This window comes from Polypterus senegalus, chromosome 17 (genome assembly GCF_016835505.1).
Source record: "Polypterus senegalus isolate Bchr_013 chromosome 17, ASM1683550v1, whole genome shotgun sequence".
Taxonomy (NCBI): domain Eukaryota; kingdom Metazoa; phylum Chordata; class Cladistia; order Polypteriformes; family Polypteridae; genus Polypterus; species Polypterus senegalus.
The window spans coordinates 77892562-77917509 of NC_053170.1; the positions used below are offsets into that span (position 1 = coordinate 77892562).

The 24948-nt window shown below is 38.2% G+C and overlaps 1 protein-coding gene across 1 annotated transcript in view; it reads right to left on the minus strand.

The window, feature by feature from the left end:
• Positions 1-1668: 1668 nt before the first annotated feature.
• pabpc4 (poly(A) binding protein, cytoplasmic 4 (inducible form)) overlaps positions 1669-24948 on the minus strand; it is a 156022-nt gene continuing 132742 nt past the window's right edge. Inside the window, exons 7-15 of the mRNA XM_039739399.1 lie at positions 23623-23718; positions 23269-23538; positions 22731-22815; positions 20024-20146; positions 16529-16668; positions 16332-16425; positions 15956-16086; positions 5808-5903; positions 1669-1889 (exon numbers count right to left, since the gene is read on the minus strand). Of these exons, the coding sequence (XP_039595333.1) occupies positions 5811-5903; positions 15956-16086; positions 16332-16425; positions 16529-16668; positions 20024-20146; positions 22731-22815; positions 23269-23538; positions 23623-23718 (1032 nt within the window). The 3' untranslated portion in view covers positions 1669-1889; positions 5808-5810. The remainder of the gene's footprint in view (positions 1890-5807; positions 5904-15955; positions 16087-16331; positions 16426-16528; positions 16669-20023; positions 20147-22730; positions 22816-23268; positions 23539-23622; positions 23719-24948) is intronic.

Here is a 24948-nt window from a genome sequence, read left to right on the forward strand (position 1 = left end):
AAATTCTCTCATTAATTATTTTAATGGGCAATTTACTTAAGTGTAGTCAAAGCTGGTGAGTTTGGGAAACTAAAGTTTGCACATCTTCATTTTGCAGATGGTGTTGTTTAACTAGCCTTATTAGACTGTGATGTCCAACACCAACACAGTTCATAGCTGAGGATGATAATTAGAATTAATTATTAATTAGATCATGGTCCTCTCCTGGAAAGTGTGTTGTTAAAGTGACTGTTAACTCAATGAACAAGAATAAAAATGACTGTGGAAATAAAGTACCGCAAACAAGGAATCTATACATGAATTATTAAGAAATAAATATACAGTCAGAGTGCAGTGTGTGGCCTGCAGGGGGCGCACAGCTCCCCAAATCTGACACAAACAGACACAGGAGACAAGTTCAGCACACCAGTTTTTTAATTTTTTTTCCGTGGAAAACACTTTCACTTATTTCTCAACTACTCAGCACAGTACAGAAAGCACCAATAATCCAACAAATATAGCACTTTGCCTTTGCCTTTTCACTTCTCTTTCTTTCCACCTCCCCTCCTCCCAGCAAACTTCATCTTCCTTCCTCCTGACTCTGGATTCCTGAATGGAGTGGCTCCTTTTATAGAAATGTACCTGGTAGTAACTCCAGGTGTCCTGTAATCTCCTTTAAGTAGCACTTCCAGGTGTGGTAGAGATGCTGCAATAAAAGGCTCAGCAGTTCCTGCAGCAGCCTTTGGCAGCACCCACAGAACCCAACAGGGCTGTGCCAAACTTCAACTCTCATGTTATCCTGGGGGCTGCCATCTAGCGCTGCGGGGAAGATAATGCCCTGTGCATGTTCTCTTCCCAGGTCGTTCCATTACATAGGTGTGTTAATTGTAAAAAACAAGATATATTTTAGTTGATTTTTTTTTATTATTTGGGAACTACTGTCTATTGGTTGCAAGATATTAAATTGTTTTTGTTTCATAAAATACCTACATAGCCCTTTATTAAATTCAGTTCAACATATTTTTGCTATTTTGCTACTTCTACTTATGTATGGTGCTATTAACTGGTTGGGGATAGGTGTTTCAAACTATGCAAAAACAAGTTTTCGATTTAGAAACTACACAGGTTGTTGAGCTGCAATATCCTTCTGAAAAATCTTCAGTGGCTGCATTACCACACTTTTCAAAGCCATTTAAATGGAATGGATTATCAAATATATTAAGCAATGAATCAAGGTTTCCTAGCATTCTTTACAGGACTTAATCTTAATGAGATAAATGTTTGTGGAATATTTTTCAACTTACTTTCTAGACTGTAAAATGTAAATTTAAAGGGAAGTACATTTATATGTATAGAATATTTTTATTCAACGAAAGAACTAACAAGCTTAATAAATAAATAGATTTATTGACAAAGAGCGTACGCATACCAGAAACCTAAACTTGTGTAAAGTATGGTAGAAAACCACATAAATAACACCATCTTCCATTCTAACAACTTTAAAAGTAATGCAAATGAAGATTGCATTTTTGGGTCTTTCAAGACTCAGGTCAGTATTATTTTTAGAAACAGTGCAGAAGAATAAACTAATAATATTGCAAAACCACAGTTGGTCTATTGGCAACACATTTAAACAATTAAAGGCCACTGAGGTATAAATAGCTAAAAAAAAAAACAAAACAAACCTTCAGCTGCTTCTTGCATTTTGTAATTTATTTTTTCTTAGGTCTAATACAACATAAAGATATAGCTTCATAAAACTAGTTATTAAAAACAGTCTTGGAAGGATATCCTATACTTCCCATTCACCACAGTTTACTGTAAGTGTGAAAATGCTTAGCCATTCTTCTTGGAGGACAGATTGACATAGTCCAATCTGGATACACTTCAATTCTGTTTTAGTCTTTAACCTAGAAAAGGAATTGTATATTTGAAAGCAGACATATAAATAGAAAACAAATTATGCTTGGTCTTAACTGTTTGAAAAGACACATCTGTAGAGACTGTGTTAGACCAAATTCTCTTTACCACACACAAAGAGAACAATGCTATTAGACATTTTAGACAGGCCCATCCCAACATACAGAGAAGGTAGTACAATTGGTAGCTGCTATATAGATAGATGCTTTGTTGATCTCATCAGAGTGGTGGAGGCAGGGGATAGGCTTCTCAAAATGATGTATTTTGTATAATGAAATCTATTGTTGTATAATTACTGCTAAACCTTTGTTCATGCTGTGGACAAGCAACCTATCAGTTTAACACTGCTAAGGGTAGTGAAGAATTGTTTTTCATTGTTTACCTCTCCATGGTGGAGTCTAGATATTACTTTAATAGGTTTAGATCTCCATATCCTTGAACAGAAATGTGCTTTGTAGTCATTAACATAACAATTGTCGAATATATTTGTTGGTTAATTTATGTAAGGCTAATATTTAACCACCCTAAAACAGAGTAATTAATTATGTGTAGAGATTGATGATAATTGGTTAGTCAAAAATAACTGCTGTTAAGAACAGTGTTGATCCCAATAAGATTTTATTTTTCAAAGGTTTTTGTAATGATAAATACATTCATGTGCCTAGATTTCTGTTGTATTGTTAAAACAGGTTAAGCAGGCCGAATGATACATGTTTTCTCCAAATTGTCTAGTCCGTATTCCTCTGATATATTTATTTTTAGAAGGTCACAGCTTTTTAATAAACTATCTTTTGAATTTAATACTACCTCTGCAGATTAAAGTTAACTATTATCCTGAGTTTGAACTTTCTTTTTTTAACCAGCTTTGTCATATGTTTGGTTAAGTAGTACTAGGTATCCTAAAGAATTTTTCTTTGAAATTACAGGATCCGTCTGTACATTGTATACTTTCATCTTAATAGAAAAAGTTTGCTTCAGTCTTTGATTGAAGGTTAAGTTATACCTTGTTCCTGTTGCTAGCACAAGAGCTCTACATATGTTTAAATACCATACTTGATTTTTTTTTTGTATAACATAAAACTAACATAACATAACCTAAACTGGAAATGAAATACAAAGTACTTTGTATTGAAGTACGAAATGATATACAAAAAACTGTTATTGTGGTTTATTATAAATATTCATATTTTTTATTTTTAAAGATCATTTCAATAATTACATTTATTGCAATGTATGAACAAAATGTAATCTCCAATATATCATCTGAAAATACCTTATAACAATATACTGTAGGTTAAAGATAAAATAGAACAAAAATCAGTGTTTAGCGCCTACTGGCTTTCACCATGTAGAAAATCTTTGTGAAATAATTGTGTAGCATTTAATTTGTATTGGAGATTTGAGATGCCTGTGGTGGGCTAGCGCCCTGCTCAGGGTTTGTTTCCTGCCTTGTGACCTGTGTTGGCTGGGATTGGCTACAAGCAGACCCCCATGACCCTGTAGTTAGGATATAGCAGGTTGGATAATGGATGGATGGATTGATTTTTGATGCTTTGATATGTTGATAATAAATATTTACTTTATTTTATCTCACAGAGGATCATTTACAGTATATTTGCATTTTGAATAAAAGAACAACTTTTATATTACTGTTAACAATAAAAGTCTGAAAACAATACAAATTTAACTGAACAGTATACAAATATTTTCTGCACCAATATTTATGCATACAGACAAGTAATTAATCTCTGGTCACAACTGTACTATGTATAAATATTTACTACTTATCATCAAATTAAGTTATTTTACCTATATAATGGCATGCAAAAGTTTGGGCACACTTGTTTAAAATGTCTGTTACTGTGAATAGTTAAGTGAGCAGAAGATTAACAGATCACCAAAAGGCACAAAGTTAAAGATGACACATTTCTTTAATATTTTAAGTAAGATTACATTTTTATTTACATCATTCACAAGTACAAAATATTTAAAAAATTAAAAGGAGTTTAAGTTTGGGCACTTGACATAGTCAGTTCTTAGTAACACCCCCTTTTGGCAAGTATCACTGTGTATTTTTGCCGATTCATCCTTGCAAAAGGCTTCTAATTCTGCAAGATTCTAGGTCCGTCTTGCACGTCCTTGCATGCTTTTTTGAGATTATTCACAGATTTTCAGTTATGTTAAGGTCAGGGCTCTGTGAGGGCCATGGAAAAACTGTCAACTTCAGCCACTTGATGTAATCCAGTGCAGATTTTGAGGTGTATTTCAGATCATTATCTTGTTGTAGGACCCATTTCATTTTTAACTTCAATTTTTTTTTTTTTTACATATGGTGTAATGTTTGCTTCCAGAATTTGCTGGTATGTATTTGAATCAATTTTTCCCTCTACCAATGACATGTTCCCTGTGCCACTGGCTGCAACACAAGCTTAAAGCATGACATCCACCCCCATGCTTAATAGTTGGAGAGCAGTTCTTTTCCTGGGATTTGTGACCCTTTTCTCTCCAAACATACCTTTGTACATTGTGGCCAAAAAGTTCTATTTTGACTTCATCAGTACACAGGACTTGTTTCCAAAATGCATTAGGCTTGTTTAGATGTCCGTTTGCAAACTTCAGGTGCTGAATTTTGTGGCTAGGAAGCAGGAAAGGTTTTCTTCTGGTGATTCTACCATGAAGGTCTTGTTTGTTCAGGTATCACTGCACATCAGAACAGTGCACCATCACTCCAGAGTCTGCTAAATTTTCCTGAAGGTCTTTTTCAGTCAAATGGGGGTTTTTTTATTGGCATTTCTGACGATCCAATGAGCAGTTCTTTCAGAAATTTTTCTTGGTCTTCCAGACCTGAACTTGACCTCCACCGTTTCTGTTAACTGACATTTTTTAGTAACATTACAAACTGAGGGAATAGCTCCCTGAAAATGCTTTGTGGTCTTCAATTATTTTATTTTTCAGAGTGCTTGGCAGTGGCTTACAGGAGCCTATGGCTGCTGATTGTTGGGACAAGGTCTGAGGAGTCAAAGAATTTATAGTGTCACACACGTACACTTGGGAGGCAGGCTAAGGGCTTAACTGAGGGCAGAAACGAGCAGGTTTTTTCAAATGGCACTAACCTTTACTCTCCTTCTCCTATAGATCCCTCGAAGGAAAACCAACATAGAATACTTCCTGCTTCCTTTGCCTAACCACACCTCCTACCAAGGTCACTTCCGGCCTCAATTATTAGACCACACCTCTTCCTCTCTGGATATTATAAAAGCCCAACTCCTTTTGTGTTTAGTTGTCCCTGTTTTGGACACAGAACCAGACATTGCTCTGGAGCCATTTGTTAAACCTTTGAGTTGTTTTGCTTTGTATTCTGTACAACATAGGGGACGGTTCCCAAAATCTTTTTCTACCTTCTTTGTATATCTTTACATATAGCTTTGCACTTTGCATCTCCTGGGGCTTCCTAATGATGAATGTGAACAAACCATAGCGCTAATGAGTTAATTAAAGTCTGAAAACTTGGTAAATGTCATCTGATACTTCAAACATCTTGGGGTGCCCAAACATGTGCACTCCTTTCCTTTTTGACTGAACAATTGTAAAAAACAAAAACAATACACTAATCTTGCACAAAAATGCTGAAAAGAAATGTGACATCGTTAACTTTGTGCCTTTTGGTGATCAGTTCATCTCCTGCACATATAACTATTCACATTAACAGACATTTTAAGCAAGGGTGTCCAAACTTTTTCATGCCACTCTATAAACAATGTGCATTTATCTCCCTTTTTAGTTGCTATATTGTGCTCTTATATGCCTTCTGTCACAGTTCCTTTTTCTTAAATTTCCTCTTAACTGAATTAATGAATCAGACAAGATTATACACCACATGCTCTCATTACTTTTCATCTTACTCATACCCTTTAGGAAGTCACCACTGGACTTATAGCCCCTACTTTATGAGCAGCATCCTTCTTAGCTTGGTGAGCTTGCAAAACTGCAACAGCTTCCTCGACCTGCAGGATGAGAAATAAGTAGTTTGTGCAAAACCAGTATGTCTATACATTGTAGCAGCTTCAGCTAATTTATCATTGTATCTAAAAGCCAGCTGGGGAAACCTGCAGGTTATTTGTTTTCCTTTCCTAGGCATTGAGGTGAGAACTCTAGATGCAGATTTGACCTTCAATTTAGTGATCAGGCTTAGCAAGTATGGGTTTCTTGTGATGCTCTTTAATGAAAGCTCTAGGCTACCATTTCTGAATCTAATTTTTGAACATCTGGGGAAAGAAAAAGGTACAGGCTATGCCAGATTAATGAAAACATTTTTTTTTTAATTTATTTCAGCAATCTAACAATATTAAATTATATGAGTGTATGTATATATATATATATATATATATATATATATATATATATATATATATATATTACCAATATATATCATCCAATGCACAATTAATGAATAAATAATGACAGATCAATCTACTTGTACTTGTAGCACTGTCACAAAGATTTAGCTATTGTCTTCGATTCTTTTACTAAAATAAGACAATTTAAAATCAATTGTCTTCTTCATTCATACATTTTGTCATTGTTTTGTAATTCATTTGAGTCTTTTAAATAAACTAGCTGTGTGACCTAGTTTCACTCAGGAAATGTTCTAAGACTATGTGCCTCAGTTATAGAGATGTTGGTTAATTAGGATGTACCAGACAGTGTTATAAAACTGCTAAAAATCTTGATCCTTCATTAGCATCAAAGCCTAAAATTAGTACTGCCTCAGTGTACAGTGGGTCTAGCAACAAAAAAAAACAAACTAAGGTTTCTAATTATTTTTACTCACTCAAAAGAACCATCTTGTTCCCTTCCTATCACATTCTAAAACACATCTCCATCAGCTACAGAAAAAAAATCATGCTGTATTCTGTTCAAACATGGCTTGGCTCCATTGCTTAATTTGCGGAGTGTTTTTTTTTTAATTATTTCCTGTTTGTTTTTTTTTTTACTTGGAAAAGTGCTTAATGCTGATCATTGATTGGTATTGCAAGTGACAATATGCAAGTGGACAACAATGTTGGTTTTTAAAAAAATGCTAGACTGTGCACGGGAGACATGGTGACGCAGTGGGTAGCGCTGCTGCCTCGCAGTTAGGAGACCTGGGTTTGCTTCCTGGGTCCTCCCTGCGTGGAGTTTACATGTTCTCCCCGTGTCTGCGTGGGCTTCCTCCCACAGTCCAAAGACATGCAGGTTAGGTGCATTGGCGATCCTAAATTGTCCCTAGTGTGTGCTTGGTGTGTGTGTGTGCGTGCGTGTGCGCCCTGCAATGGGCTGGCACCTTGCCCGGGGTTTGTTTCCTTTCTTACGCCCTGTGTTGGCTGGGATTGGCTCCAGCAGACCCCCCGTGACCCTGTAGTTAGGATATAGAGGGTTGTATAATGGAGGGATAGGCTGTGCACTTATTAAAAATAATGTAGTGTAATCAGTTTAACTCAGATTTATTGTCACATATGGTGTACACAGTTCAAATGAAGTGCACACTTGGCCAACTGCATGATGCCACCACTGTCCATCAGCCCAAATATGGGCAGAGATGTCAAGCATTTCTGTAAGTCTTGCCCCAACTGTCAGGTCATCTCTGCTAACAGACCTTTTAGGGTTCCCCTTTTATCAATGCCTACTTTAGATGTCCCCTTCCAATATGTTGGGTTGGATATTGTCAGCCCACTCTCTAAGAGTAAGAATGGTTATTAGTATATACTCATGCTGGTCAACTACGTGACAGGATATCCTGAAGTGACTGCTCTGCAGAAGGTCACTGCAAGGGCTTTTTTGTGAGAGCTTTACTCATATTGGCATCCCTTGTGAAATTTTAACTGACCAAGGTATGCCATTTACTTCCCAGGTAATGAAACGGTTATGTGAAGGCACCACTGTTTACCATCCACAGACGAATCGCCTGACAGAGCAACTTAACAAGACTTTAAAGCATATGATTAGGTGTGTGGCTCATGATGACAGAATATCCAGGGAGAATGTATTGGCGTTCCTTATGTTTGCAGCTCATAAATCCCCTCAGGCTTCTACCAGCTTAAGTCCATTTGAGTTACAGTTTGGCAGGCATCTGTGAGGTGTCTTGGGTATTATTTGTGAAGAATGGACGGGTGCACAGACTGATGCTCGGGGTTTGAAAGATGTGGGTTGGATTGTTTCACTGCAGGTACAAATTTCAGCAGCGCAAGCAGGAGGTACAGAAACGTAATTATGATAAGAAAAGCAAATTCCATGATTTCAAAAAGGGCAATCAGGTGCTTGTTCTGATTCTGTCTGGCCCACATAAGTTCCTGGCGAAATGGCAGGGTCCTGCTGTAGTAGAAGAGTGGATGGGTCCTGTAAATTATAAGGTTAAAATACTGGGCCATCAAAAGCCCAGTCAAATTTTACTTAATCTCTTGAAAAAAATGGCATAAACCGGATAGTCTCTTACACTGATGTTACTATTGGTGATGATTTGATGGACATCCTGAAAATGGAGTTGCTGTCTTTGATCAAAAGAAACACTGATATATTCTGCCCATTGCTTGGCTTCAATAAACTTGCTGAGCATAAAATCGTAACAGTATTAAAATGCAAATACACCCATATCAGACACCGGAGGTGAGGAAAAATGTAGTTCACAATGTGGTGAAGCAGATGCTTGAATTAGGTGTAATTCATGAAAGTAACGACACAACGAAGAGCATCCCGAAGTGCGATTGGCACGTCTGTGGAAGACAGCCTATCGGTTGTGGGGTCAAATGCGGGCTACAAGAACTGTAGCAGGTTGTCACAAAAACAAATCCTAAAAGGTTGTGCTATGATCACCCTCCTGTCGATGGTGATGCAAGGAGTATTGTAAATGCAGGGAACAGTATTACTTGGCCATTAACCTGGTCACGACCCTGCCTGTTTGCTGTGTCTGTGGTATATACCCCTGCAATAAATAACCGTGCTGTTCCTGTTTCAAGTTGAATAACGCTGGTTTTGCTGAGGTACTGAGACTCAGCCTCATGTTTTGGGGTGCAAGACAGGGACTCACACATCACATGGTACCAAGATTTAGGCTCTTGAACTGATGGATCCCCAAGAAATACAGCAAAACCCAGAGCAAGCTGAAGCTCTGGCGGCCGTTGCTGCTTTGGCAAGGCCTGTGTAGCTATTTTAGCACTGTTTTTAAACGGAGAAGCCCTCCAAGCTATGCAGAATCTCCTTCCCGAAATACTTGATTATTATGACTACCTGAAACAAAAGAACCTCCTCCGCACAGCTGTGAGCCCGGTGGTCAAGGGACGCCAGTTTCGGCTGTGGCATATTGATCCGGATCACCCTGTACAAGGACAGATCCAGGGCTTAGAGGACCTGATTCAAAAGTGGATCCATGGAGACCCTTTTGAGTGCATTGTGGAGAAACTTACTATTGATGCAGTCCTGTCAAGGATAGATGAGAGCCTTTGTTATGAAATGCTACAGAATGATGTCCACTCATAACTGGATCTGACCACCGACTAGAGAGTGCACAAGCCACCTGGAAATAGTGGGGCTACCCAGGCTTAACCCTGATTTTGATGCAGCCAGCACAGACCTTCAGGGTCACCAGCATCATGAGAAGATGCCAGAGTGTGAATGCCATAGTGTGTACTAAACATAGCTGTTTTCGCTGTGATCAACTGAGACACTTGGCTCAGGAGTGTCACCTCCCACCTGTGTAAACAATGGCTATCGGTCTGGCCCAGATATGCAGCTCGCAATTTTCCCCCAGGATATTAAAGGAAGACAATTTTAAGGTCTCTATTACATTAGTAGGATGGGAATTCTTGTTGCAATTGGACTCTGGTAGCGACCTCTGCGTAGTCTGTCGCGACCGGTTCTGGCAGACCCCATATAAGGCCACAAACAAAGTGAAAATCTGCTGCGTCCATGGGGACATTAAAACATACAAGAGCTCAACAAATTCACAAGCAAGAAGTGCACAATGCAATCTCGGTAATTACTAACACGAATGGAGATAAAATCATCGAACACAAAAATATAATGCACACTTTCAGAGACTACTATAAATCCCTATATACTACTGAGTTTAAAGAAGACAATACACAATCTAATGCATTTCTGGATACATTACAGATACCACAAATAGACGCTATTAGTGTGGAGGAACTTGATAAACCTCTGGCGTTATCAGAATTACTAGATGCTATAAAGTCACTCCAAGGCGGAAAAGCAGCAGGCCCTGATGGCTACCCTGCAGAGTTTTACAAGAAATTCTCCGCTCAGCTAGCTCCCCTCCTATTAGCAACATTTACAGAAGCCAGAGATAACCAATCTCTCCCGCAAACCTTTCGCCAAGCACTAATCACTGTCTTTCCAAAACAAAATAAGGACTTATTACAATGTGCATCATACAGACCAATTTCACTTCTGAATAATGACGTTAAAATACTCTCTAAAATCATAGCTAGAAGGATGGAGAAAGTGCTTCCCTCTGTAATATCACAAGACCAAACTGGATTTATTAGGGGCCGACACTTATCTTCAAATCTTCGACGACTGTTTAATGTAATATACTTACCAACTAAACCAAACACCCCAGAAATATTATTATCATTGGATGCAGAAAAAGCATTCGACATGATTGAATGGAAATACCTTTTTACTACATTGGAGAAGTTTGGGTTTGGCCCGAACATTTGTGCATGGATTAAATTACTGTATACTAACCCAGAAGCTTCAGTTTGCATCAACAACATTTGCTCAGACTACTTTAAACTAGAGCGTGGCACTAGACAAGGATGCCCTTGTCACCACTGCTGTTTGCATTGCCATTGAACCACTGGCAATACATTGTCGAAATACTGATCAGATAAAGGGGATTAGCAGAGAAGGACTGGAACAGAAAATCTCATTATATGCAGATGACATGGTACTGTATATATCGGACCCAGAAAATTCTGTGCCTGCAGTCTTAGCAGCACTCACAGAATTTCAAAAGATCTCTGGTCTCAGAATTAATCTGAATAAAAGTGTACTCTTTCCAGTGAATTCTCAAGCATATAATATTAGATTAGACACCCTACCTTTTATCATTGCAGAACAGTTTAAATACCTCGGGGTAAACATCACAAGTAAACATAAAGCTCTTTATCAACAAAATTTGCAGTCTGCATGGAAAAAATTAAACAAGACTTGCATAGATGGTCAACCCTTCATCTCACACTAGCTGGAAGAATTAACACTGTTAAGATGAATATTCTTCCTAAGCTCCTTTTTATTTCAAAACATCCCAATATACATTAATAAATCATTCTTTAAGCAATTAGATTCAACAATAACCTCATTTATTTGGAATTCAAAACATCCACGCATCAAAAGCGACCCTACAAAGACAAAAGGCAGAAGGTGGCATGGCTCTACCTAACTTCCAGTTTTATTACTGGGCAGCAAATATACAGGCATTAAGAACCTGGACACAAATAGAAGAACATACACAGGCTTGGACCGCAATAGAAGTAAAATCCTGCAGTACTTCTTTGTATTCCTTGCTCTGTGCTCCAATAAACACACGTTATCGGCAATACACTAATAACCCAATTGTGCTCCACTCACTTAGAATCTGGAACCAATGTAGAAAGCATTTTAAGACGGAGAAGCTTCTATCTGTGGCACCTCTGCAAGAGAACCACCTCTTTCAACCTTCACAAACATATGCAGTTTTAATATCTGGAAAAATTTGGAATTAACTTGCTTAGAGATCTTTATATAGACAACGTCTTTGCATCCTATGAACAATTACATTCCAAATTTAACATTCCAGCTACACATTTCTTTCACTATCTTCAAATCAGGAACTTTGTTAAACAGAACCTTCCAGATTTTCCTCATCTTGCACCCTCATCCATGCTGGAAAAATTATTGCTCAATTTCAAGGAGTTAGACTCCATCTCTACAATATATAAAATCCTTTTACAATCCCTCCTTTCAAAGATCCAAGAGGACACTGGGAAAAGATCTCTCAATTAATATATCAGAAAAGGAGTGGAAAGTAGCAATGCAGAGAATTCACTCAAGCTCCATATGCGCAAAGCATACAATTATACAACTCAAAATTATATATTGAGCACATCTGTCTCGACTAAAACTCTCAAAATGTTTCCAGGACATGATCCAACCTGCGAACGTTGCAACCAAGTCCCAGCCTCAACAGGTCACATGTTCTGGGCCTGCACCAAATTAACATTATTCTGGACAAAAATTTTTAATTACCTGTCAGACAGCCTTGGACTCACAATCCCTCCTAACCCATTAACAGCTGTGTTTGGGGTTCTTCCAGAGGGGTTTAAAGTGGAGAAAGACAAACAAATTGTGATTGCATTCACTACACTGTTGGCACGCAGACTTATTCTGATAAACTGGAAGAACACAAACTCTCCTCTTTTACGTCAGTGGGAAACCGATGTGTTATATTATTTGAAATTGGAAAAAATCAAATACTCAGTTAGAGGATCTGTACAGACCTTTTTCAAAACATGGCAGGATCTAATCAGTAATATTTTAAAATAAGTTCATAAAGCACAGAGAATTTTTTTTTTAAATTAGGTATGTTTACAAGCCTTAAATTTAACGTTATTTGGCTTGCTCTCTCTCTCAGGGGTGGGGATCGATCTGTTCTTAACTCAATTTTTCTTTTTGTAAAATCTTGATTGCTTTGTATGGATTGTAATAAAATTAATAAAAATAAACATACAAGACTATATTACTCCCCCTGAAATTTAAAGGGAAGAACTTTATGGTTCTCACCCTGGCCATTCCTAATACGAAAAAGGAATGCCCTCTTTCCATGGGTCTTGGCCACCTGCAGAACACCTACCCCCCATAGTGGATAAAGAGGGTCTCGCTGTAGACAATGTCAGTCAAGGAGATGGGTTTGAACCAGAGTTGTCCAGCGAGATGGAGGATTAATCCTCAAGTGAAGTGCCGGGACAGCTGGCAAACTTTTCCACGTCATCACATGCACCAACAGCCTCCCATACTGGAGACTCAATATTGATAAAGACGAAAATAAAATAGCAGTGGTAGTTGAGTGCCATGGTGCATTGGACATGGTAGCAGTTGGGGGCGAGGGCGACTCTGCATCAAACATGGAGGAAGCAGAGACTGGCACCCAGATAGAGTTTGCCTGCCTAGAATGAGCCAATAACAACTTGGATTTTGCATTCAGACAAGCCCACGTTGCAAATGGCTGTTACTAGAGGACCTGACTTTTAAAACACCACATTTTTTGCTTAAAGACTGTTTTCGGTATCGGGTGATTTCTTATTGCGTGGGTGATGGACATATCGAGCAATTGGTAGTATCAAGTGAGCATAGGAAGGTTTTAAAAATTGCTGACAGTCACATTCTGGGGGGGTCACCTCGGCTCAGAAAAGACAAGGGAACACATTTTGAAATGCTTTTAATGGGCGAATATGGGTCAGTATATGGAACGATTTTGTAAGGCCTTTCCCAACTGTCAAATAGTTTCTGCTCACAGACCCACCAGGGCACTGTTACTGATGCCTATTTTAGAAGTCTCCTTTGAGAGGGTGGGATTAGATATTGTTGGCCTGTTTCCAAAGAGTAAAAATGGCTTTCAGTATATGCTTGTGTTAATCGATTACACCACAAGATACCCAGAAGCAGCTGTGCTGCGATGGGTGGACGCCTGAACTATTGCAAAAGCACTATCGGATATTTTTATACATATTGTTATCCCTCGTGAGATTCTCACTGATAAGGGCACACCCTTTAAGTCTTGCATCATGAAGCAGCCATGTGATAGCTTCGGAATTAAGCAGTTACACTCCACGGTTTATCATCCGCAGACGAATGGCCTGATTAAACGATTTACTAAAACCTTAAAATAGATGATTCGGTGGGTAGCCCATGGCGATCCAAATTCCTGGGATACTGTAGTACCTTTCCTCCTGTTTGATGTTCAGGAGGCCCCACAAGCTTCCATTAGGATAAGCCCTTTCGACTATTATTTGGCTGGTGACCGCACGGGATGTTGGACATTTTTTTTGGATGGGGACTCGTGAAACACCACCTGGGGGGAGGTTTGTTGATTGAGTCGTTTCACTGCAAGGGCAGGTTGCCAGATTGTCCTCTATTACAGTGAAACATCAGCAACATGAGCAGGAGGCACAAAAACGTATATGTGACAAATTACGCGAGTTTAAGAAGGGGGTTTGCATGCTGGTGTTGATCCCATCCGATCCACATAAATTTCAGGCTGAATGGCAAGGGCCGGCAGTGATAGAAGAGTGTATGTCCCCAGTGAATTATAAAGTCAGAATTCCCGGGCAAAGGACACCCGTACAAATTTTGCATATTATTCTTTTAAAGGAGTGCCACGATAGTCACAAAGTCCTAGTAACGGCTTCAGTGGTTACCCCCAGAGGTCGCTATTGGGGATGATTTAACTGACACTCAGAAAGCAGAATGGCTATTGCTGATCAAGGGGAACTCTGACGTCTTCTCGGCAACGCCTGGACGGACGACGATTGCAGAACACAAGATTGTCACTCCACCCGGTGTTACTATAAAGGTGCCCCCATACCGCCTACCAGAGGAAACAAGGAAGGTGATACACAAGGAAGTCCAACAGATGATCCAATTAGGAGTTATTCAATACACTTAAAATGAATGGCAAAGCCCAATCGTACTTGTCTCAAAGTCTTACAGTTTGCTTCTGTATTGATTTTAGGCGTTTGAATAAGATTTTGAGGTTTGATGCATATCCAAAGTTGTGCAAGGACGAGCTGTTAGAAAAGCAAGGGCAGGCTTCATATACTGTATCTCCAACCTGATCTCACGAAGGGTTATTAGTAGGTCCCACTGGAGGAAACTAGTTGTGAAAAGACTGCATTCGCCACTCTGGACTGGTTGTTTGAGTTTATGGCACTCCCTTTGGTGTCCATGGTTCACCGCTAACCTTTCAGCGAATGATGGACCAGATCCTGCATCCCTAATCCACGTCCGTGGGTACATATCTTGACAATGTGGTCATTTTCAGTAATGATTGGAAATCTCATCTCGTCTGCCTTTGGGCAGTGCTTGACATTTTATGGCTGGCAGGGTTGACGGCCAACCCTAAGAAGTGCAAGCTGAATATGTCAGGAACCTGTTATCTCAGATATTCCATGGGGAAGGGCATGCTCAAGCCTCAAGTAGACAAGGTGGGAGGTGATTGCATATCCCCCTCCCAAAACACAGAGGCAGGTTTGTGCCTTCCTCGGGCTCGCAGCATACTACTACTCATTCCCAATTTTGCACATCGGACCACCCCCCCTTTACAGACTTGACAAAGAGCAGAAAGAATTATAGTGTTGTCTGGACCGACACCTGTGAGAGAACTTTCGCGGACCTAAAAGCTTCTTTGTCATCAGCAATCCTGACTTTTCAAGGGAATTTATTCTACAAACAGATGCTAGCGCTTTTGGTTTGGGTGCAGTGCTCTCAAAATGTTTTGGAGGGGAAGAACACCCCATCACTTTTCTCAGCAGAAAGCTATTGCCCAGGGAGCACATTTACTCATTTACTGAAAAGGAGTGCTTGGCGATTAAGTGGGCGGTGGAGACCCTCCGTTACTCTCTGATGGCAACAGTTTACACTGGTGACTGATCATGCTGCGCTACAATGGCTGTACAAGGAAAAGGATATGAATGCCCAGCTCACTCGGTGGTCAATTAGTTTACAGGAGCTTCCTTTTGATGTACGCCACTGTTCCGGGGCTGCACACACCAATGTGGACATTTTCTCCTGCCTGGCTAAGCCCAGCTTGGACAGTTGCTTTGCCCACACCAGTGTGGACAAACCTATCATGAATAGTGCCAACTCTAACTAATAATAATATATAATATATAGATATCCAAAGTCATTTTAAAAACTAAGGCAATTTCTTCTGATTGTAGTTTTATTAAACTTTAACTTAGGAAAAGTAATTCATGAGTTTCTATCACATTCAGACATTATGCATAATATTTATGGGTTTTACCTTTGAGCGAAGGGACTCGTGAGACTCAAGCATATGAAGCAGCTCTGAATTGTCGATCTCCAGTAGCATTCCGGTGATTTTACCAGCCAAACTGGGATGCATAGTCTGAATCAAAGGAAAAAGGCGTTCACCTGTGGAGCAGGCAGACACCTCATTGAATTCTGGTTCCTCTTACAGACTCATTTTTACAGTAAATGTTTGTTGTTTAAACACCAATTAAAAACTTTATGGCTGCCATGCAAACCCACCAATTGTTAAATGGCTAACACACAGATCATAATAACCATAATCATATCTAAACTATTCATACAATTACATTTTTTACAATAAGGTTAATAAGAGTGGTATAAAAGTACTTACCATGATTCTTACTTACCAAGCATTTGTTTCTGTTCCTGAGGAGGAGCTGCAGCCAACATAGAGGCAGTAAGCGGCTCTTGTCCTTGGACATGTACAGCATGAGAAGCACCCTAGTGAATTTTGAATTGAAGTTGTTATAGGAAAAGAGTATAATTCTGAATTTGCATCACACTAACACTCAAAGCTATGCTTCCATCTTTTATTTGCCTCTACCTGTTGCACAGTGATTGGCTGTGTAGGCATTGGTTGTGTGTTTTTGATTGTACTGGCATACTTGTAGGGGGGTCCAATACGAGGAGACGATGTAGCTAAGAATGAACGAGGTCCTAAGGTCTGCCCTGTTCCAACAACACCTGGTAGAACAGAAAACAAAAACAGCAAAATAATTATGAAGCACATCACTCTGTCATGTAGGTTGTATAATTTGTTTTAAAAAAGCTACTTCTATGTTTTGCTTGTGGTGAGAGAACCGTGTATAGACATGCAATAACTGGGCCACATTCCATCATGGCCAGAACCTCCTGCAATATCAATAAAACCATAAGCCCACAGGATTCTCTGTGCCTCAGTTGTCCTGAGCTGAAAGAGACCAGTCAGAGACAGGTTCTACAGCTGGCACTTATGGACTGGGAGAGACAACAACAAAAAGACATCTATCATCATTGTGATTTAGTTATTTCAAAGTTAAACTTCTTTTTGATGTTCTGTTTCTGATGTTTTGTCCACCACCTGTATTTACCAGCCTGATTTGATAACAGCTATAGATTAAATATCTACATTTGACACATCAGAGGAGGTTTAAAATACTCAATAAGCACATCTTCAAGACTGAAAACTGTGAAGAATGAATAGCTATTTTCACAAGAAAGGACAGAAGACATAAAAAAAGGTTTGAGGCAGCCACCCATGTATTATACCCTGGCTGCAAAAGGGTTCATTTTTGTTGAGTTGTGTCTGGTTCAATGTCCAAAACAGAACTGATGACATGTGGCAAAGATGGCGGCTTTAAAGGTCTGGAGTGGAAGTGAGGTCACTGGAACAGGAAGTGAAATCATCACAGGCGCTGAAAGCGGAACGTCATCGCAGGCGCCAGGACCGGGGGGTGACGTCATCAGGGCAGGAAGTGGCATCATCACAGGTGCCTGAACCCTGTGGAATTTCCTATGAATGGTCTGCAGAGGATTGAGAGAAAAAGTCAGTGCACCTTGCCACTCTCTGTTCAGACATGGAATTGTCACTATTTGGACCCTTTAGTTACCTACTATGCGCATGTGTGTGACACCATATAGAAGTAGCTGTAGACATTCTTTCATAGCAGAAACAATAAAAAAAAATTCTAAGGAACAGGTGGAGCCAATTTTTATTATTTGTGTACAATTATTAATGCATTTACTTTCTATTCTTTTTATTGTATTGGTGCTATTTTAGTTGGCAATATATTCCACACTGTATGGAATGATGATTATATAGATACATACTATGCAACACTGTACAGTTCTGCCCTCTATTTATATTATTTATAATATTGAGAAATTAATATAATCTTATTATTTAGCTGTAACAGGCTTCCTGTCAAAAGTAACAATACTATTGTTATTCTAGTTCTTCATTTTGTCACTGTTAAAGTGGGACTTGTTTGTTTTTATTATACCTTGCTGAATGGGATTTCAGAAGACTGGGTCTCTGAAATGTTCGATCTTAACCTTGTTTGGGGAGGCAGGTTGAGGTGATATGGGAAAGGAATAGAGAGAGAGACATTCTGAAGTACTTTTTTTCCTTTGCCACATAGCTATTGTGAGATATTATGGTTGCAGGGTTTGCCATGTAAAAATTCTAATAGGATAAACTACAACTTTTTAGTAAAACTCTAAATGCAACTAAAGAAGATGACAAATACTATAGTACAAAGAAATATGTATTCTATAAACAAAAATCTGGATAAATACAATTGATTAAACTTTATAAAATGTAACAACAAATGCCTTTATCATGACATAAATCAGGAGTTATCACATTTTAGCTCACTAAAATCAGATGTAGCCTTATGAGAGACCCATTTAAATATTAAACCTAGATTAAAGAAAGAATGTGTCAGACAGGTATTTCTCTTATGGTATTAATTCATTAAGGTGGGCTGGATTTACGAGTTTTCTCGTAAGCTTTGGTAATTCTAGTGTTAAGCATTTCCCTTTGTAGCTTCTGTGGTAATCTCTGATGCAGAGAAAATGTAATGAATTAAGAATGATATATGTACAGCTAAGAGAGATGATTATAGTTATAGTTAGTGTTCTCTCAATTATCCAAAAACATTTTCCTTTTTCTCATCAGTGAATTATAATTTCACATGAATTGACTTGCTATTTTATTGATAATAGCATGTTTCCTTCGGTCAGATCTTTCAGATGCCATTGTTATTTCTAATCACACTCCATTCTGGACACATTCTGGAGCCCAGTATATCAAGCACTACTAATTTAACACATAGTTGCTGATGATTTTATTAAATCTATTTCCATGAAAATTGATATTTTGGTGGAAACTAATTTATACCTGAAGATATGCAATAGAACTCTCTGTGATGCACTTCAAGCATTTTTGAATGAACAAATAAGGTTTGTTATTATGAACAAGAAGAAAAGACTTAAAACATAGTTTCCTAGCAAATACATAAGAAAGAAGTATGAAACACTGACATTAATAATGAAGTTGAAACCAATGACACTGAATATACAGAAATAAGTAACATATTTAAGAACTGCAGAATGCACTACATGCTGAAATGTCATAAAAATGGGCTTTAATATGGAAATTTTTGATAAAACAGAAATGCCACACATTCAGACACTTTATTGACGAAATAAAAATATGTTTATAACTTCTGGTCCACAGTATCTTACAGAGTTTTATATAAAAAGTATACCAAAACAGTACATTAGCCATCAATTATTGCTTTTACTATTAAAAACAAACATCTTTTAGAATTTGTATCCTATAGGCAAGTTACTTTGTACTGTGAAAAATAAATTACAAAAAGTCCTCTTTACATAATTTTAAATGACCACACTGGATTTGTTAAAAGAAAAAACTTGTTATCAAATCTTTCATGCAAGTTCAAAATGATATATACTTTAACTGCATCAAATCTCCGATTTCTTTTTATCCTTGTATGCCAAATATGCCTCTGACTGAGGTAATTGAGGTTATAACTGCATAATGCAAATTTGCATGCACTTTAGTTTAGATACTACAAAAACGCATATATCACTCATTTACTATTATTTAACAAGACCTTAACATACACTTCTTTTGGTCTTCATAACAGTTATAAGGCGTAAGTAAAGTTTTTATCCATCTCTGCAATGTGACCTACTAGCAAAACTTCACTTTGGAGTAGTCTGAGGTGGCTTAACTGAGACGCATTTCTCTTGATATTACATATTTAGTATAAGACCAAGGAATCCTTCCTATTAACAAGTTATTTTATCATCTGATGTTTTATAATTGTTATTAAGACCAAAAAAGCCTTTGTTAAAGTATACTGTAACTGCATGGATTTAATTTTCATACTTTGTGGTTTGCTGTCTACCATTTATTATGATAAAGAGAGTGCAGCAAATACCATTCCTTTAAGAATTATCTTTTATTCAGATACACATGGTGTTCTAATAAACAAACGTGAGTTCAAAACATGAACAAAGCATTGCTTACCAACACGCTGTGCTCCCGATGAAATACAACGGGGTCCCTGGGTGTTTAAGTTGGGTGTCAAGTGCCGGAGATTTGAACGAGGACCAGACTGTCTGACAGTATTTGGCATTGACTGAAAATTACCTTCATAATAATTAAATAAGCAAAAAGGAAACAAAAATAAGAGTTTTAATCTCTAATATATATATATATATATATATATATGTATATATATACAGTATACACATCAGATAAAGCATCTAGAATGAAACACACTAAACAACATGAATGAAAAATAATTTTAACATATGGAGTCTGTCTTGTCTGTTTCATGCAGTTTATATTTGTCAGCAAAGAAGTTTTAGATCGGGGTGCCCAATAGGTCGATCGCGATCGACTGGTAAATCGGAAATGTAGTGCAGGTAGATCGCGTTGCATTCAAAAAAATATTTTTTTAGACGTTACTCTATCATATTCTCCCTATGGCATTTGCCACTTGATTGACATACAGCAAGTCTGAGATCTCTTTTCTTCTAACACACGGGTCATCCCGCACGCACGATCAAACACGCGAGTTACTTCAAAACTCTAAGTGATCTAGTTAGCCTTCCAATTTATATCGACTAAAGAAGGGGTATGAAAAAAAAAATTTGTATGGGTGGCTGGACATTTGGAATTGGAAGAGGATTTTTTTTCTCACAATGTCACAATCGAAGTGCGTTTGTCTGATCTGTCAATCTATCATTGCTATTCCAAAGAAGAAAAATGTGGAAAGGCACTTTCGAACTGTTCATAAAAACTACGAAACTGACTTCCTTCCGAAAAGTGAACTGAGAAAGAAAAAGGTGAGGGAAGTAAAATCGCAGCTAATCAGATAGCTGTCATTTTTCACTCGGCTGAATTCAAAAGCAAAGGCAAACACTGAAGCATCATTCCAGGTGAGTCACTCGATAATTAAACATAAGAAGTCCTTCCAAGATGGAGAGATGATAAAAGAAGCCTTTGTTGAGGCAGATGGCTAGGGGAAAATTCCTGCTGATATTTCGAGACCCCTGGCCGGAGATAAAGGAGTTTCTCCTTGTCATTAAACATGTAGAATACAAGCAACTTAAGGACGATCAATGCCTGCTAGACTTGGCATTTTTTACCGATCTCACCAACATGTTGAATGAGCTTAATTTACAGCTGCAAGGAAAAGACAAAACCATGGTCAATATGATTAGCTCAATTAATGCTTTCAAACGAAAAATGCAACATCTGTCCTCAAAGCTACAGCGCCATGATTTGGGGAACATCCTAAACCTCGTGTCAGAACTGGACATGCAATGGAAGGCGTGTGCGCAATTTGACAGCATACGCTAAACAGAGCAGATTGAAATTTGTCTGTCAGACTTTGATAGACGGATTCAAGACTTTGCTTTACTTGAGCCAATCGCTACATTTATGTGCTATCCATTTAAGGAAAATGTTGAGGGTGATTCACCCACATTAGAAATTGCAACACTGTTTCACCTAAAACTCCTCTACAGTGGAGGATGAGATTTTGACACTACAGGATGACATTCAGCTGAAGTATGGGGCTATAGACAGTTTTGGAACTTACTCACAGAGGAAAAGTACCTAAACATGAGGAAATGTGCTACCTCCTTGACTGCATTATTCAGCTGTACTTATTTATGTTAGTCAGCCTTCTCCCACAAGTTTATTAAGTCCAAATACTGTAGTGACCATAAATTTATTGAATTATTATTGTGCCATAAGGGTTATTCAGTTATGCAAGGTACGCCAACATATATTTTATATATAAATTATACTCAGTATATACTGTATATTGTGATAGACGGCCGGCAGCTCAATCCAGCCAGGACGTCCCAGAACGGGAAGGGTGGAAAAGGGCAGCCTTTCCAGGACACTGCCTCCCCCAGGACACTAGGTGGCAGCTCCCCTGGACAGTAACTGTACCCTGGATTCCCGCAGGGCATCATGGGATATGGAGTCCTTTTTCTCAGCCCTGTTGGGTGCTATGGGTGCCGCCAGGGGGAGCTCATAAAGGGCCTGGGGACTTCTACTTTTTCTACAATGCAGAAGTACTTCGGAGTCATGAGGACGGAAACCCACAGTACTTCTGGGATGCTTGAGGAAGGAAGATGTGGTGTTTGACCCGGAAGAAGAAGAGAGGCACTTCTGGGTCATGGAATATATAAAGGACTGTTTGAGACACAGCAAAGAGAGCTGGAAATGAGAGGTTGGGTGATGAAGCTGCTGGGAGTGGAGGATTATTGTTATTGAATTATTATTAATTATTGTTATTTGAGAACTGTTGCGATCGTGGTGCTTTGTGCACTTTATTGAAGAAAATAATTAAAAATTCTTCTTGGTGCTTTTATACGTGTGTCCTGGACGTCTGTCTGTTGGGTTTCACGGGGCAACTGCACCCCTAACGTCCACAAAATATATATATATATTTATATATGGCATTTTAAATGTAGGTAGATCATCTTGACCTGGTCATTTTAAAAGTAGCTCGCAAGCCGAAAAAGTGTGGGCACCCCTGCTTTAGATATATCAAACTCTGTAAATACAGAATAATAATACATGCATGTAAAGAGTAGTCCCAGCTTTGTAAATTTTAGAATAAACCAGCCTAGTCTATGGTAAAAGATGTTGACATTACTAGCAAACCCTAACTGAAGAGTAATCAAATGATAATTTTAAGTGAGCATCTCACCTTGAGGTCGCCCACCCTGCTGCCAACGAGGATTAGGCCTCATTTGTGCAAGCTGGTTTGGTGCAAAATATGTAGCTCTTTGAGCCTGGCATTAAGATAGAACAAGTAAAATTTCAATGTATTACACAATTAAGTTACTTCATTAGAGCAAATTCTTTTCAGTCTCCAATTAAGCTAAAAACAATTAACTTTCTAGTTTATTTAAGCATCGTTTAGAATCTACTAACTCAGCATCTAGAAGTCTGGAAAATGTATTAAATTGTAATGTTCTATTACAATACGATACAACACAATTTATTTTTTGTATAGCCCAAAATCACAGAAGTGCCGCAATGGGCTTTAACAGGCCCTGCCTCTTCATAGCCCCCAGCCTTTACTCTCTAAGAAACAAGAAAACACTCCCAAAAAAAACCCTTGTAGGGAAAAAATGGAAGAAACCTTGGGAATGCAGAGAGACTCCTTTCTAGGTAGGTTGGGCGTGCAGTGGGTGTCAAAAAGAAGGGGTTCAATACAATACAGTACAATGCACTTTTCTCACCTGAGGCAAAGTTGACATGAAATACCCACTAGTTGGCTGAAACTGATTAATAATAGTGTTAGCAGGCATTGCACGCATACCAGCAATGCGCTGCATGTACTGGTTTGTGAGATGAGCTTTCCTTTCTTCCTTGCGCTGTGCAAGTGCCACGTAGAGTGGCTTGGAGCCTACAATTCGCCCATTCATTTCAGTCACTGCCTTGGTGGCCTCTTCTGGGGATGAGAAGCACACAAATCCAAAACCTTTTGATCGTCCCTCTTCCAACATAACCTACACAAAAGAATGAATTGGGTGGTCAAAATACAGAAACATATTTAACCCAATCGCAGCCCCAACTCCATTTTTATGGGTTACCTTAGCACTAGTAATAGATCCAAATGGGGAGAACTCTTTCCGCAGCTTTTCATCGTCAATGGTGTCATCTAGGTTTTTGATATACAAATTTACCCCCTAAATATAAGGAAATTAGAGAATTATAATTCCTCACAATTATAGAGCAGAAAACACATGCAAATCCACTGCACATCAGTATACAGGATGTAGAAAAATAAATAACAGTTGAGGATGATCAATGTCAGCATCTGAAATGACTTAACCTAGAACTAACATTTTAGTATTTACTACTTGTTCTTTGGCTCTTGATGTGACAGCACACAACATATTCTTACAAATTCATTTTCAAAAGCATAAATAGAGTCTTTATGATTTTTCCAAAGACAAACTAATTAATTTATTTTTTTGCTTTGTATTACTGGCTAAACATACCTTATCTTACCAACTAGAAGTAAGAGTATGATTTTCTTTTCTATTTCAATGAATATAATGTTACTATGACGTTAATAGGCCAGAACAGTAGGAATGTTTATTGCCAGGAGTGGTAATTTTATATTTCAATTTAATCTGTTGAAATATTGTAGTAGGCTTTAATGTGCAAGCCTGTAACACTGTGGTGAACAACATCACACTCACAGAAAAAAGCCACATTTTCTATCCACTTCACATATGTGTAGACTAGGCACCAAAGTGACCTATCGTTACCTGGGAGTGTAACTGACAGTGTTCAATGTGTGAATATCTCATATTACTTTAAAAATGCAGCTAGTAACCCTGATATAGAATAATTAAAGCTCAGCTTTTACAGGTAATAATACATATCTACCTATGATAAAGAAAAAGAATTTTAACTGGGCCAGTTTATTTTTGGTGAAATCCTAGGTTTGTAATTAGATTGTGGAATAATATTACCTACAGCTATTGTTACAATTATTTTAGCCTAAAATATAAATTCCTGGAGACAAGTCTAAAGGTTATGTTAATGTAGAAAGTGGTACATGTAAGCAAAAAAGGAAAATTATACATAAAATTGGGAAACACTGTCAGAAGCAAGCTCTGAAACTGATTGGTTTACACAACATTCTCATAAGTGAACACTAGGACTTCCACAAATTTTTTCAGTACTGTAAGCATGTTGACTACACCATTTAGTATCTAAATTCTGTCATTCTCCCTAATGGCACATCATCATGCTGATCACAAACCCGTACTGTCCAACCACCAAAAACCTCTGATAGCCTAATACCATTTAACTGAAAGTAAAAATAAATAAATTCTTGGCACACAGCTTCTTGTTTCCACGTATTTTAACTTAAAATGTTAGCAGGTATTTTCAATTAAAAATCC